Raw genomic sequence first — 17590 nt, forward strand, 5'->3', positions numbered from 1 at the left:
GTCTCTTCCCTGATAAGTTGAATGTATCTCAACTTAAAAGGCATTTCTAAAGATCTATACCTTCTGGATGGACCTAGAGGGCATTATGCTAAGTGAAATAAGTTAGATAGAGAAAGTTAGATAAAGATACAATATGATTTCACTTATACAGGGATTCTAAAAAAATAAACAAAAATAAAAAATAAAAAGCAGAAACAGACCATAAGTACAAGAACAAAATGATGTTTGCCAGAGGGGTGGCAATGGGGGGTGGGCAAAATAGTTGAAGGGGAGTGGGAGGTACAGGTTTCCAGTTATGGAATAAATAAGTCATGGGGATAAAAAGTATAGCATAGGGACTACAGTCAATAGTATTGTAATAGTTATAATAGCATGGGATGTCTGGGTGCCTCATGCAGTTTAGTGTCTGCATTTGGCTTAGGTCATGATCCCGGGGTCCTGGGATTGAGTCCCACATCAGGCTCCCTGCTCAGTGGGGAGCCTGCTTCTCCCTCTGCCTGCCGTTCCTCCTGCTTGTGCTTTCTGACAAATAAATAAATAAAAATCTTAAAAAAAATAAAAAAATAGTTATAATAGCATTGTATGGTGACTGCTGATAGCTACACATGTGGTGAGCATAGCACAGGGTATAGACCTGTCACTATGTGATGCACATAAAACTAAGGTGACATTGTGTATGAACTATGTATCAATTTTAAAAAAATGAAAAAAAGGATTTATTCCTTTGCTTTACTGAAATATGACTTATATTCTAGTTTGTTTACTATACAAGAATTTTAAAATATTAAATTGTACATAGGATTATTGCATGAAACTCTAAAGTATATACTTACGCAGGACAATATTGGCAAACGTAGTAGTATTTTAGATTTTCTTGATTGGGGCAATAGGCAATTCCACATCCAACATGGTAAGAAGAGTACCAAACAAGCTACAATTCCAAAAAGAAGTATATGAGAGTACATTAAAGAAGAGGGAAAATATTGAAAAAAATGTAGCAAATGTAAAACTGAAAAAATGTTACTATTATAGTTTGTAGCCAAGTACCTTTTGAAAACATTTAGTTCAATTATTGAAGAAAATCACAAATTTTAAAATATTAAACCTTAAGGTACCTTCACTATTTTATCCATTTCTAAGTTTGAAAAAGTACAGAGTATGCTTCCTTACCAAGAGTTTTTCAAGTGATGGAAAAAAATGACAGCTCTAGATGAAGTACCACCCAGTGCCAGGACTATTATATCTATTCAGGCTCTTACTCAAATTGAACATTGGACTTGGTCATAATTTAGAGATGCTTTCATATTAGAGCATTTGTGGTAGAAGTATTTTCATTTGTTTGTCTTACCTGGGTGTAATGTCCAACAACTGCACCAGAACTCTTAGGTCCTACACCATAGACAAAATTATGGCGCTCCTCATACCAGCTTTGGATTGCATCTGACCATGGGGCAGGGTAGCTTGACATATAGAGATTCTCACCACATTTTGTACCTAAAGAGAAATAGATCATCCTTGAGGAAGCAATAAAACATGCAATGGCAAAAGAAATCAACTATATAAACACAAGGATGTTGCCCTTCAAACACAGTGCCTATTCTGTTAATACATAATAAAAGGGCTTCTGTCCTTCTCAGCTCTAAAGCTGAATAGAAGACAGATCTGTCTAGGGGGACCTGAGTAGCTTAGTGGGTTAAGTGGCTGACCCTTGATTTCAGCTCAGGTCATGATCTCGGGGTCCTGAGATCAAACTCTGCATCAGGGTTCCCACTCAGCAGAGAGTCTTCTTGAAGATTCTCTCTCTACCCCTCTCCCCCCGCCTCTCTTTCTACCTCGGCCCTTCCCCTTGCTCACACACACTCTCTGTCTAAAATAAATAAATCTAAACAAAAAATAAAGATCTGCCTAGGATGCTGAGGCTCACATCAGCATGCAAAACTTTGAATAGGTTAAGAAGACCTTATTATTCAAAAATCCTCTGGAGTTTCAGAGATGCATTCTTTTTCAAGCTAAATTCTTCACATTGTAATGACTCCTATGCTCTCAGCTTTGTACTGTAAATTTGCAAAAGGCAGTGACCAAATTTTATGCTTTTTCTCTTCCTCTTGTCCACCCTCACCAGAGAGTTTTTACATATTGGACCCTGTCTAAATGTTTATGATTATGATTTTGTGTGAACTTGGAAAAAGAGTTCTACAGGCAGTCTATAAGAGCCCCAATTAACAGGCAACTGACATCAGGAGGGATGGCAGATTTCAAAGCTTTTGGATTCTCTCTTAATCACTAAATCAGAATATCATAAGACCAAATCTTCCTCCTTTAGAATTAGGCAAGAAGAGCCTTGCCGAAGGTGACATCAGCAAGACGGTGGAGTACGGAACCTTGGACTCTCTTTCCCCTAACAAACACACTGATCCAGCAACAATTTCCAAAAAATTGCCTTGGTGGGAAATCCAAAACTAAGTGAAAGGCTCCTAGACCCTGGGAGAATATGAACCCTGACTCACTGAAGTCTGTAGTGAAACTGGGACACCCTCTTGCTAGAATGCTTACCCTCAGCACAGTGCCTGCCATATGATCAGGAAAAGGTCCCCTAGCCCCCAACTTCTCCCAGAGGAAGGAAGGAGTTGGTTCTTGTGTGGCAGCATCCCAGCCTTCCCTATGGAAACTCCCCAGATGGCTGGCTTCTGTCTTGGTAGTCTTGGAGCTCTGACAGTCAGGCACAGGCTAGCCATCTGTAGGAGAATGGAGATGGTGGCTTGAGCTGGTAGATACCATATCTCCTCCCCTTGGCTCAGCACAGAGCAAGCAAATGAAAAATCTTAGTTCTCAGCTTCCTCCTGGGGAAGCAAAGAATTGATCAGTGTGTCCAACGCTCCAATTTCTCCAGGGGTCCCTAAAGAACTGACTTCTGTCTTGCTTGTCTTGAAGCTCTGATGGGTTTGACATAGTCACAGTGTTACTTCCTGGGGGAGAACAGAGATGGTGGTTTGGATTGGTAGATGCCATGGCTCATCTCCCCAGCTCAGCACAGAGCAAGCAAGCAAATACCTGTTTCTCCCTGTAGTGGGAAAAAGTTGGCCTGGGCATCCAGTGCCAGAAATTTTCCAGATGCTGCCCAGAGGATTGACTTCTGACTTGCCTCTCTGAAAATGTTAACAGATCTAGCATAACCAAGATGTGGAGCTCATGAGGCTAGAGATTTGGGTTCATAGTTGCCATAGCTTCCCTTCCTAGTTCAGCACAGAGTGAGCAGATAAAAAACCTGAGCTTCTAGCCTCTTCCTGAGTAGGGAAAGAGTTGGATGGAATGCCCAAAGATCTATCTCTTTCAGGAGGCTGCCTGAAGAACTGACTAGAGATCTTTTCTGATCATGATTTGATTGGACATTCTCCAAAGATGCACAAATGGCCAACAGGTATGTGAAAAGGTGCTCAATGTTGCTAATCACAGGGAAATGCAAATCAAAACTACAGTGAGATATCACCTTATACCTGTCAGGATGTCTATTATGGGGAAAATAAAAAGGACAACAAGCGATGATAAGGATGTGGAGAAACTGGAATCCTGGATACTTTTGTTGGTCCTAAAAAATGGGGTAACTGCTGTGGAAAAAAGCATAGAGGTTCCTCAAAAAATTAAAGGTAGAACTACCAAATGATCCAGTAATATCACCTCTGAGTATTTATCCAAAAGAATTGAAATCAGGATTTTGAAGAGATATTAGCATTCTTTATATTCATTGCAGCACTATTCACAGTAGTCAATATATGAAAACCTAAAATCCATGGACAGAAGAATGGATGAACAAAATGACACACATATATATACAATGAATGTCATTCATCCTTGAAAAAGAAGGAAATTCTACAACAGTTGGTTGAGACACTATGGATGAATCTTGAAAACATGATATTAAGTGAAATAATCCAGTCACAGAAAGATAACTACTGCATGATTCCATTATATAAAGTACCTGAAATAGCCAAATTCATAGAATCAAAGAATAGACCAGTGATAGATAAGGATGGGGGGAAGGAGAAATGGGGAATTACCAATCAATGGGCATAAAGTTTCAGGTAAGCAAGATGAATAAGTTCTAGATGAATAAATTCTGCTATACAACATTGTACCTAGTCAGTAATATCATACAGTACAGTTAATTATTTGTTAAGGGTGTAAGTCTCATGGAGTGTTTTTACCACAATAAAAGAAATAACTTGTTGCCCAGGAACTTTTCTCTATCTTTTCAAGCTCTCAATTATGAGTTACATTTGGGCAGCTTGAAATATAATGTCTACCTGCTGCTTAAAGAGAGTATAAAATATTCTTGGGTATCTCTTTTAATATGGAAAAAAGAAACTGAGAATCTAATAGTAGACTTGCATCTTTAAGACCATTTGTTTTAATCTTCACTGAATGCAGTCATTCTCTTCATAATTTCATTAATAGAACAGCATCAACAATATAAGCAATAATGTGATGAAATTAAAGGTAAAAATTCATTGCTTTCAAATTGAGCTTGCCTATATGTATATTATGGTTGATAACATAAATATTTGATGTAAAGGTTTATGCATAAAACATTTTTTCTTTCATAGTATAATACTTGATAAGGATTCAAAAATTAAAAAATGAACCAACATACCCAAAGTATTTATCATGATTTTATAAATTTAAGTATTTTTAGAGCAAAAGTCAAAAAATTCAGGAAAAAATTATGAATTTTTATGAATACAAAAGAAGAGATATGAAAACTTCAAACAGCTACCCGATATCACAAAAAAGAACAGAGGATTAGAAATAATTAAGCCTGGTTAACTTTCCAGTATATGACACACTTCAGATTGTGTCTTGGGGAAGTCATTCCTCCCCAGTCCTCATCTTCTCATCTTTAAATCTGGAGAAATAATGATACATGACCTGTTGACTCATGAGCTGGTTGAAAGAAAAAATTAAGTATTGCTTCAGATGTCATTTGCATAATGTAAACAATCAACAAGCACAAAATGGTACCTATAATTCTCTCTCCTTCTACAGATACTTTAATTTTAAAAAGAACACTATAGGGGAGCCTGGATGGCTCAGTCGGTTAAGCAACCAACTCTTGATTTCAGCTCATGTCATGATCTCAGGGTCGTGTAATCAAGCCCTGTGTAAGGTGTAAGGCTCCACACTGGACATGGAGCCTGCTTGGGATTCTCTCTCTCTCTCTCCCTCTGCCCCTCCGCCTGCCCCCTCCCCCCCCCCCCCCCCCGCCGCTCACACACTCTCTCTCTCTAAAAAATAAAAATAAATAAATAATAAATAAATAGAGCAGTATAAGCAACATTTATTCTCGAAATCTTCTTATAACACCTCAGAATGTTCCATTCTATTTGATTTTTCCAATATTATTTTATTTGTTCATTTATTCAAAAAATACTCATTTACGTACTCGTTTTTCGGTCCTCTGGCACGCTGTGCTCTAAAGTGCACTTGTTTGCCCACTTTTGGGCATTTGCTGCTGCTTCTCGGTTCCATTCCTAAATGTCACAAGAAAAAAATACACTTAAAGATTCAACTCCAACAAAGCATATGGTTTATAATCTGATTGGTAGGTTGATTTGCACTACTTTAAACTTCTGTGTAGTATCTGATCGTTAGTGGTATGAAAAGACCTTTTTGTTAGGGGTATATATATGTGTGTGTGTGTGTGTTTATCTGCTCCAGTGCCAATATCCACATGAAGAGAAGTTCATAAATGATGTGTCTAATGATAGAAATATCTAATATAATATCTGACAATTTATGATAGTACAGGAACCACATGTAGGATTTTTAGTAATGGGGCTACTCTAAATACTCAAGGTGTGAAGTCTTTGTATTATATTTCCTTAGTAATAAGCAGGCCTAGATTATTCCCAATTCCACTTGCAGCCCATTGCATTCAAATGGAAGATAGTCTAGTGTTTATGAACTATGCTATGGAAAGTGGGCTCGTATTTACCCACAGGACTCTTTGGCTCCTGAGTCTGAGCCTCACGTTGTCATAGAGATTACTTAAAAAGAATAAAATACATGAAAGAAAAGGACCTCCTTTATTTTAGGCTAGGGCAGATAGTGAACAAAAAGTGCAATGGCTTCACACTTGGTATCTGAAGATCTGGCTTCTAATTTTGCCTTCCCGACTTAATAGCCCCACACCCTTGCTAGATTATTTAACCATTAAAAATGAAAATTAATTTCTGTATGCCCATAACACAGCTCAAATAAAATAGCAGAATAGAAGCAAAACTTTGTAAGCACAAAGTTCTTAAGAGATGCCAGTTACCAGCTCCCTGCTCTTATCACTGCTGATTCACACCATTGGCTTTTATCGCTGCCTCTTACCATCTTTAGCATGTTGCTGGCGGGTGGAGAGACTGATTTCCTTAGTTCATTGTGTTTATTTACAATCTCTTTTTGGACTTGCGTTTGAGTAGCTAGCAAAGCAGTAAAGGATGGATCCTAAAGGGAGATAAAATTAGGGTTATCTTCTTAACATTTGTTAAAATTGCATTTAAAAGTGAATAAGTGAATTCAAGGGAACAAAGATCATTTTAAGAGCATGCAGTTCAAATCAATATTAGTTGTTAAGCATTGCCAATGAACCTGAGCCAAAGCTATGACAGATAGGAAAGAAGTAATTTGAAGCTTTGAGAAGGATGAAATTCATGGCATGACAAATTAAAATCTCTGAGGCCACAGATGCCAATTTCTAGTTCCAAGGTAATTCTTAATGTGCTTTTTCTCCTTTCATGGCCCTTCCCAATCCCCTGTTACCTCTCTGGTCCATCTCCTGGTCTTCATTTATAAAATTATTTAAGAAATATATTTTGCTCTTTTGCACTGCTACATGTTTGTTAATCAGATTCTCTACTTTCTGCCCCATATGGTTTCCTGCACCTTCTCTGTGATTCTTCTAGACATGAGTGATAATATTTTATAACCCCAAAGGCACACAACAGGAACATTAAAACATATTCATTCATATTTGATCAGGCTGCAGCAAGTAGGATGAGGGTGGGGCTCAAGATTCACCCTTGACTTTAAGGGAAATTTAACCTGATACAGTCTGTATTTAGAGAAATAATGTATTCATAATATATTTAGAGAAAGAATGTTCAGGAGTTCAAAGTTCATTCAATACTCTAGTAAAATTATTCCTATTATGGTAGATATTATGATCTATTATATTACAGTCTGTATTTCTGAATGCCAAGTGAGTTTTCAGCCAGTGTCAGAATTCTCTAGTCTGATAAGTTCTAGTCCTAGTAGTCTCTGGTCCTGGGATGTCTTCCTGTATGCCCAGAGTTAGAGATGGAGAAACAGCAATGACCAGAGCTCCTCACATTCAGAGATTTTCTGATCAAGAGATAGACACCGTATATGGGAACTAACCTCCAATTATTGAAGAGGATGATTGATCTTGGTCTTGAGATTATTTAAAGCAAAGTAGTTTATTCAAATTAGAAGATTTGAATTCAAGAGTTGGGCTCTCACATACCAAGTTTTTGCGCATGAATAAGAAAGCAAAACAAACACTAAGACTTTTAGAGGTAGATTTTTTTAATGTAAAAAGTAAGTAAAACTTTATCATATAGAAATGATGAAAATTAAACATGGCGATATATGAAGCTGTGCTAACATAAGGTTATGTTATTGTTAATTTTCTTTGAGATCACACTGAAGCACATTTATTTAAATAAAATAAATGGGAAAAGATCTCGTGGGGAGAGGACTATCATTAGCTTTTTTTTATCATTTTTTAAAATTTTATTTTATTATGTTATGTTAATCACCATACATTACATCATTAGTATTTGATGTAGTGTTCCATGATTGTTTGCGTATAACACCCAGTGCTCCATTCAATACGTGCCCTCTTTAATACCCATCAGCAGGCTAACCCATCCCCCTACCCCCCTACCCTCTAGAACCCTCAGTTTGTATCATTAGCTTTTTAAATCACAGACCAGTGTGTCCATTAGAAAAATAATTCAAGCATGACATGTAATTTTAACTTTTTGGTGGTCACATTAAAAAAGTAAAAGAATCCAGTGATATTAATTTATTTTATAATTTTTTAAATGTTATTTCATCATGATAAGTACACTCGTTAATCCCCATCACCTATTTCCCCCATCCCCTCATCTACCCCCCTCTGGTAACCATCTATTTGTTTTGCATAATTAATAGTCTGTTTTTTGGTTTCTCTCTCTCTCTCTTTTTTTCCTTTTCTCATTTGTTTTGTTTCTTAAATTGCACTTATAAGTGAGATCATATGCTATTTGTCTTTCTCAGACTGACTTATTTTGCTTAGCATTATATTCTCTAGCTCTATCCATGTTGTTGCAAATGACAAGATTTCACTCTTTTATGGTTGAATAATATTTCATTATATATATATACACACATTATATACATACATTATTCTATCTATCATTTATCTATCATCTATCATCTATCTATCTATCTATCTATCTATCTATCTATCTATCTATCATCTATCTATATCATATTTTCTATATCCATTCATCTATCAGGGGACATGTGGGCTGCTTCCATAGTTTGGTTATTGTAAATAATGCTGCAATAAACATAGGGGTGCATATATCTTTTCTAATTAGTGTTTTCATATACTTTGTGTAAATACCTGGTAGTGAAATTACTGGATCATATGGTAATTCTATTTTTAATTTTTTTGGGAAACCTTCATACTGTTTTCCACAGTGGCTGCTCCAGTTTGCATTTCCACCAACAGTGCACAATGGTTTCTTTTTCTCTACATCCTTGCCAATAAGTTGTTTTTTGTGTTGTTGATTTTAGCCATTTTGACAGGTGTAAGGTGGCATCTCATTGCAGTTTTGATTTGTATTTCCCTGATGATGAGTGCCACTGAGCATCTTTTCATGGATCCATTGGCCACCTGTAGGTCTTCTTTGGAGAACGTCTGTTCATGTCTTCTGTCCATTTCTAATTGGATTATTTTTGTGTTTCTGTTGAGTTGTTTCAGTCCTTTACATATTTTGGATATTTACCCTTTATCAGATATGTCATATGCAAATATCTTTGCCCATTCAGGACGTTGCCTTTTAGTGTTGATTGTTTCTTTGGCTGTGTGGAAGCTTTTTATTCTGTTGTAGTCACAACAGTTTATTTTTGCTCTTATTTCCCTTTCCTCAACAGACAGATCTAGAAAAATGTTCCTACAGCTGATGTCAGAGACATTACCTCCTGTGCTCTCTCCTAGGATTCTTATGGTTTCAGGTCTCACATTTAGGTCTTTAATCCATTTTGAGTTTACTTTTGTGTATGGTACAAGAAAGTGGTCCAGTTTCATTCTTTTACATGTGGCTGCAATGTGTTTTCCTAACACCATTTGTTGAAGAGACTGTCCTTTTCCCATTGCATATCCATTCCTCCTCTGCTGAAGATTAATTGACCATATAATTGTGGATTTATTTCTGGGTTTTCTGTTCTACTCTACTGATCTATGTGTCTGTTTTTATGCCAGTACCATGCTGCTTTCATTACTATAGCTTTGCAATGTAACTTGTTATGTAATGAATTGTGATACCTCCAGTTTTGCTTCTCTTTTCTTTTTCATTTTTTTTTTCAAGACTGCTTTGGTTATTTGAGGTCTTTGGTGGTTCCAAACAAATTTTAGGATTCTTTGTTCTAGTTCTGTGAAAAATGCTGTTGGTATTTTGATAGGGATTGCATAAAATCTGTAGATTGCTTTGGGTAGTATAGACGTTTGTTCTTCCAACCCATGAGAATGTCTTTCCATTTCTTGGCATCATCATGAACTTCTTTTATTACTGTTTTATGGTTTTCAGAGTACTGGCCTTTCACCTCTTTGGTTAAGTTTATTCCTAGATATTTTTCTGTTTTGGGTGCAATTATAAATGGAATTCTTTTCTTATTTTCACTTCCTGCTGCTTCATTATTAGCATATAGGAATGCAACAGATTTCTGTGCATTGATTTTGTATCCTATGACTACTGAATTTATGTATCAGTTCTCGTAGTGTTTTGGTAGAGTCTTTAGGGTTTTCTATATAGAGTACCATGTCATGTGCAAGTAGGGAGAGTTTTACTTCTTCCTTACCAATTTGGATGCCTTTTATTTCTTTATGTGTTCTAACTGCTGTGACTAGGACTTCTAGGACTCTGTTGAGTAAGTGTGGTGAGAGTGGACATCCTTGTCTTGTTCCTGACCTAAGGGGGAAAGCTCTCACTTTTTCACCATTGAGTATGATGTTGGCTGTGAATTTTTCACATAAGGCCTTTATTATGTTTCCATACTTATTATTACCTACTTTGCAGAGGCTTTTTATGATGAATGGATATTGTACTTTGTCAAATGCTATTTCTGTATCTATTGAACTGATTGTATGGTTTTTATCCTTTCTCTTATTCATGTGACATATTGCATTGATTGTTTCACAAATATTGATCCACTGTTGCATTCTGGGAATAAATGCTACTTGATCATGATGTTTGATTTTTAAAATGTATTGACATTATTTTAAGTAATAAATTTTACTTTTAATGGGTTGACTAATAATCTACTAAAATAATATGTCTACATCCTAATCCCCAATTTCTGCCAATGTGACCTTCTCTGGATATAGTTAAGGATTTCAATATTAATCATCCTAGATTGGGGGGAGCGGAGCAAGATGGCGGAGGAGTGGGAGACCTGGATTTCGTCTCCTCTCAGGAATTCAGCTGGATAGGGATCAAACCATTCTGAACACCTACAAACTCAACAGGAGATCAAAGAAAAGAATAGCAACAACTCTCTCATCAGAAAAGCGACCACTTTCTGGAAGGTAGGACGTGCGGAGAAGTGAATCCGAGGCGATATTCGGGAAGATAGACAGCGGGGGAGGGGCCTCCGTCGGCCGCTTCTGGCAAGTGATAGAGCCGTGGAGCACAAAATCGGAACTTTTAAAAGTCTGCTCCGCTGAGGGACGTCACTCTGGTGGCTAAGCGGGGGGTGGAACCCTCCGGGACAGTGTGGTCTCAGGACCCTCGGGGTCACAGAAAGACCGGGGGTGCCTGAGGGTGGCAGAGCTCCCAGGTAATGGAGCAGGGAAGCCAGCTGCAGAGGCGGAGCCCAGGCGCGGGCTCTCAGCTCGGGGTGGCCATAAACCGTGATCCGCGGCACAGTCGGACCCCTGCTCCTCCAGCAGGGACCCAACAAGCGGCAGATCCGGGGAGACTCACCTTCCTCCCCCGGGAGGAGCCGCACGGGAGTGCACCGCAGGGATCTGCTGGGTCTGGAGACTCCACCCGGGGTCGGGTGCCAGAGATAGAAACGCGCGGTCACAGGCCGGGTGAGCACAGAGGGCGGCCAGAGTCGGGGAAGACGGGAGTGACTGACGGCTTTTCTCTGGGGGCTCACTGAGGAGCGGGCCCGAGTTCTCAGCTCCTCCAGGGTGGAGATTGGGAGGCCGCCATTTTCACTCTCCGCCTCCAAAGCTGTACGGAAAGCTCGCAGGGAACAAAAGCCCCGGAGAGCAAACCCGAGCAGATTACTTAGCCGGGAGGGGGCAAGGGCGGGGCAATTCCGCCTCCAGCAGAGACATTTGGAAACCACGGCAACAGGCCCCTCCCCAGAGGATCAGCGAGAACAGCCAGCCAAGACCAAGTTTACCGATCAATGAGAATGGCAGAACTCCAGCGCTAGGGGAATACTGCACATAGAATTCCTGGCTTTTTTACCATGATTCTTTAGTCTTTCAAAGATAATTTTTTTTTAACTATCTTTTTTTCTTTTTTTTTTTGAATTTTTCTTTTTCCCTTTTCCAACCAACATCTTATCAATCCCTTTTTTTAAAAAAACATTTTTATTTTTCATTTTTAGAGTCATATTCTATCCCTTCATAGTAGTTACCCGTATTTTTGGCATATATATATATAAGTTGTTCTCTCTTTAAAATTTTGAGATAGTTTCTTCTTCTTTTTTTTTTTTTAAAGATTTATTTGACAGAGAGACACAGCGAGAGAGGGAACACAAGCAGGGGGAGTGGGAGAGGGAGAAGCAGGCCTCCCGCAGAGCAGGGAGCCCGATGCGGGGCTCGATCCCAGGACCCTGGGACCACGACCTGAGCCGAAGGCAGATGCTTAACGACTGAGCCACCCAGGTGCCCCTGAGATAGTTTCTTCTAACAGATTAAAATATACCCTAAATCTCTAGTATATGGTGTTTTCTACTCCCCTGCCTGATCACATTCTCTCCCTTTTTTTTTCTTTTTTCTTTTTTTAAATCCTCTTCTTTCTTTTTTCAAACAACTTCTTACCAATTCCTTTTATAGATTTTTTTATAATTTCCATCTTTACAGTCATATTCCATCCCTTCATCATATCAACCCTTATTTTTATACATATATGTTTTTCTTTTTTAAAAATTTTGAGAGGCACTTTCTTCTAAAAGACCAAAATACACCCCAAATCTAGTGTGTGGCACTGATCTATATACCACCTGATCACATTTGATCACATTGTGGTTTTTTTGTTGTTGTTGTTTTGTTTTATTTGTTTTTGTTTGTTTTTATCTTTATCTTTTTTTTTCTTTTTTTTCTTTTTCTTTTTTCTCTCTTTCCATTTCTTTTTCCACTGCTTCAGGTCTTTTCTGATTTGTTTAGAGTATATTTTCTGGGGACGTTGTTACTCTGCTAGCATTTTGTTCTCTCACTAATCTATTCTCCTCTGCACAAAATGACAAGATGGAAAAAATCACCTCAACAAAAAGAACAAGAGGTAGTACCGACTGCCAGGGACCTACTCAATACGGACATTAGTATGATGTCAGATCTAGAGTTCAGAATCATCACTTTAAAGATACTAGCTGGGCTTGAAAAAAATATGGAAGTTATTAGAGAAACCCTTTCTGGAGAAGTAAAAGAGCTAAAATCTAACCAAGTAGAAATCAAAAAGGCTATTAATGAGGTGCAATCAAAAATGGAGGCGCTAACTGCTAGGATAAATGAGGCAGAAGAGAGAATCAGTAATATAGAAGACCAAATGATGGAAAATAAAGAAGCTGAGAAAAAGAGAGATAAACAACTACTGGATCACGAGGGCAGAATTCGAGAGATAAGCGATACCATAAGATGAAACTACATTAGAATAATTGGGATCCCGGAAGAAGAAGAAAGAGAGAGGGGCAGAAGGTATAATGGAGCAAATTATAGCAGAGAACTTCCCTAATTTGGGGAAGGAAACAGGCATCAAAATCCAGGAAGCACAGAGAACCCCTCTCAAAATCAATAAAAATAGGTCAACACCCCGACATCTAATAGTAAAACTTACGAGTCTCATAGACAAAGAGAAAATCCTGAAAGCAGCTCGAGAGAAGAGATATGTAAACTACAATAGTAGGAACATTAGATTGGCAACAGACCTATCCACAGAGACCTGGCAGGCCAGGAAGGACTGGCAGGATATATTCAGAGCACTAAATGAGAAAAATATGCAGCCAAGAATACTCTATCCAGCTAGGCTGTCATTGAAAATTGAAGGAGAGATAAAAAGCTTCCAGGACAAACAAAAACTAAAGGAATTTGCAAACACAAAACCAGCCCTACAAGAAATATTGAAAGGGGTCCTCTAAGCAAAGAGAGACCCTAAAAGCAACATAGGCCAGAAAGGAACACAGACAATATACGGTAACAGTCACCTTACAGGCAATACAATGGCACTAAATTCCTATCTTTCAATAGTTACCCTGAATGTAAATGGGCTAAATGCCCCAATCAAAAGACACAGGCTATCAGACTGGATTAAAAAAGAAGACCCATTGATATGCTGTCTGCAAGAGACTCATTTTAGACCCAAAGACACCCCCAGATTGAAAGTGAGGGGGTGGAAAACCATTTACCATGCTAATGGACACCAAAAGAAAGCTGGAGTGGCAATCCTTATATCAGACAAATTAGATTTTAAACCAAAGACTGTAATAAGAGATGAGGAAGGACATTATATCCAATTAAAGGGTCTATCCAACAAGAAGATCTAACAATTGTAAATATCTATGCCCCTAACATGGGAGCAGCCAATTATATAAGGCAATTAATAACAAAAACAAAGAAACATATCGACAACAATACAATAATAGTGGGGGACTTTAACACCCCCTCACTGAAATGGACAGATTGTCTAAGCAAAAGATCAACAAGGAAATAAAGACTTTAAATGACACACTGGACCAAATGGACTTCACAGACATATTCAGAACATTGCATCCCAAAGCAACGGAATACACATTCTTCTCTAGTCCCCATGGAACATTCTCCAGAATAGATCACATCCTAGGTCATAAATCAGGTCTCAACCAGTACCAAAAGATTGGGATCATTCCCTGCCTATTTTCAGACCACAATGCTTTGAAACTAGAACTCAATCACAAGAGGAAAGTCAGAAAGAACTCAACTATGTGGAGGCTAAAGAGCATCCTACTGAAGAATGAATGGGTCAACCAGGAAATTAAAGAAGAATTAAAAAAATACATGGAAACCAATGAAAATGAAAACACAACTATTCAAAATCTTTGGGATGCAGCAAAGGCAGTCCTAAGAGGAAAGCATATAGCAATACAAGCCTTTCTCAAGAAACAAGAAAGGTCTCAAGTACACAACCTAACCTTACACCTAAAGGAGCTGGAGAAAGAACAGCAAATAAAGCCTAAACCCAGCAGGAGAAGAGAAATCATAAAGATCAGAGCAGAAATCAATGAAATAGAAACTAAAAGAACAGTAGAACAGATCAACGAAACTAGGAGCTGGTTCTTTGAAAGAATTAACAAGATTGATAAACCCTTGGCCAGACTTATCAAAAAGAAAAGAGAAATGACCCAAATCAACAAAATCATGAATGAAAGAGGAGAGATCACAGCAACACCAAAGAAATACAAACAATTATAAGAACATATTATGAGCAACTTTATGCCAGCAAATTAGATAACCTGGAAGAAATGGATGCATTCCTAGAGATGTATCAACTACCAAAACTGAACCAGGAAGAAATAGAAAACCTGAACAGACCTATAACCACTAAGGAAATAGAAGCTGTTATCAAAAATCTCCCCAAAAACAAAAGCCCAGGGCCAGATGGCTTCCCAGGGGAATTCTACCAAACGTTTAAAGAAGAATTAATACCTAGTCTTCTGAAACTGTTCCAAAAAATAGAAATGGAAGGAAAACTTCCAAACTCATTTTATGAGGCCAGCATTACCTTGATCCCAAAACCAGACAAAGACCCCATCAAAAAGGAAAATTACAGACCAATATCCCTGATGAACATGGATGCAAAAATTCTCACCAAAATACTAGCCAATAGGATCCAACAGTACATTTAAAGGATTATTCACCATGACCAAGTGGGATTTATCCCTGGGCTGCAAGGTTGGTTCAACATCTGCAAATCAATCAATGTGATACAATACATTAACAAAAGAAAGAACAAGAATCATATGATCCTCTCAATAGTTGCAGAAAAAGCTTTTGACAAAGTACAGCATCCTTTCTTGATCAAAACTCTTCAGAGTATAGGCATAGAGGGTACATACCTCAATATCATAAAAGCCATCTATGAAAAACCTACAGCGAATATCATTCTCAATGGGGAAAACCTGAGAGCTTTTCCCCTAAGGTCAGGAACACGGCAGGGATGTCCACTATCACCACTGCTATTCAACATAGTATTGGAAGTCCTAGCCACAGCAATCAGACAACAAAAAGAAATAAAAGGCATCCAAATCGGCAAAGAAGAAGTCAAACTCTCACTCTTTGCTGATGATATGATACTTTATGTAGAAAACCCCAAAGACTCCACCCCAAAACTGCTAGAACTCATACAGGAATTCAGTAAAGTGGCAGGATATAAAATCAATGCACAGAAATCAGTGGCATTCCTATACACCAACAACAAGACAGAAGAATGAGAAATTAAGGAGTTGATCCCATTGACAATTGCACCCAAAACCATAAGATACCTAGGAATAAATCTAACCAGAGACAAAGGATCTGGACTCAGAAAACTATAAAATACTCATGAAAGAAATTGAGGAAGACACAAAGAAATGGAAAAACGTTCCATGCTCATGGATTGAAAGAACAAATATTGTGAAGATGTCAATGCTCCCTAGAGCAATCTACACATTCAATGCAATCCCCATCAAAATACCATCCACTTTTTTCAAAGAAATGGAACAAATCATCCTAAAATTTGTATGGAACCAGAAAAGACCCCGCATAGCCAGAGGAATGTTGAAAAAGAAAAGCAAAGCTGGCAGCATCATAATTCCGGACTTCAAGTTCTATGACAAAGCTGTCATCATCAAGACAGTATGGTACTGGCACAAAAACAGACACATAGATCAATGGAACAGAATAGAGAGCCCAGAAATGGACCCTCAACTCTATGGTCAACTCATCTTTGACAAAGCAGGAAAGAATGTCCAATGGAACAAAGACAGTCTCTTCAACAAATGGTGTTGGGAAAATTGGATAGCCACATGCAGAAGAATGAAACTGGACCATTTCCTTACACCACACACAAAAATAGACTCCAAATGGTTGAAAGACCTCAATGTGAGACAGGAGTCCATCCAAATCCTAAAGGAGAACACAGGCAGCAACCTCTTTGACCTCAGCCGAAGCAACTTCTTCCTAGAAACATCGCCAAAGGCAAGGTAAGCAAGGGCAAAAATGAACTATTGGGACTTCATCAAGATAAAAAACTTTTGCAAAGCAAAGGAAACAGTCCACAAAACCAAAAGACAACGGACAGAATGGGAGAAGATATTTGCAAATGACATATCAGATAAAGGGCTAGTATCCAAAATCTATAAAGAACTCATCAAACTCAACACCCAAAGAACAAAGAATCCAATCAAGAAATGGGCAGAAGACATGAACAGACATTTTTCCAAAGAAGACATCCAAATGGCCAAGAGACACATGAAAAAGTGCTCAACATCATTCGGCATCAGGGAAATCCAAATCAAAACCTCAATGAGATACCACCTCACACCAGTCAGAATGGCTAAAATTAACAAGTCAGGAAACGACAGATGTTGGCGGGGATGCGGAGAAAGGGGAACCCTCCTACACTGTTGGTGGGAATGCAAGCTGGTGCAGCCACTCTGGAGAACAGTATGGAGGTTCCTCAAAAAGTTGAAAATAGAGCTACCATATGATCCAGCCATTGCACTACTGGGTATTTACCCCAAAGATACAAAAGTAGGAATCCAAAAGGGTACGTGCACCCCGATGTTTATAGCAGCAATGTCCACAATAGCCAAACTGTGGAAAGAGCCAAGATGTCCATCGACAGATGAATGGATAAAGAAGATGTGGTATATATATACAATGGAATATTATGCAGCCATCAAAAGGAATGAGATCTTGCCATTTGCAACGACGTGGATGGAACTGGAGGGTATTATGTTGAGCGAAATAAGTCAAACAGAGAAAGACATGTATCATATGATCTCACTGATATGAGGAATTCTTAATCTCAGGAAACAAACTGAGGGTTGCTGGAGTGGGGGGTGG

At 38.3% G+C, this 17590-nt stretch overlaps 1 protein-coding gene across 1 annotated transcript in view; it reads right to left on the minus strand.

The window, feature by feature from the left end:
* Nucleotides 1–12798, minus strand: part of CRISP2 (cysteine rich secretory protein 2) — a gene marked incomplete at its 5' end in the record, with an annotated part of 16992 nt that extends 4194 nt beyond the window's left edge. The window contains 6 exons of the mRNA XM_034990828.1: nucleotides 834–931; nucleotides 1349–1494; nucleotides 5438–5525; nucleotides 6373–6489; nucleotides 11104–11133; nucleotides 12781–12798. Coding sequence (XP_034846719.1) covers nucleotides 834–931; nucleotides 1349–1494; nucleotides 5438–5525; nucleotides 6373–6489; nucleotides 11104–11133; nucleotides 12781–12798 — 497 coding nt within the window. The remainder of the gene's footprint in view (nucleotides 1–833; nucleotides 932–1348; nucleotides 1495–5437; nucleotides 5526–6372; nucleotides 6490–11103; nucleotides 11134–12780) is intronic.
* Nucleotides 12799–17590: the final 4792 nt, after the last annotated feature.

Source organism: Mirounga leonina, unplaced genomic scaffold (genome assembly GCF_011800145.1).
Source record: "Mirounga leonina isolate KUSES-001 unplaced genomic scaffold, KU_Mleo_1.0 Mir_53, whole genome shotgun sequence".
NCBI lineage: Eukaryota > Metazoa > Chordata > Mammalia > Carnivora > Phocidae > Mirounga > Mirounga leonina.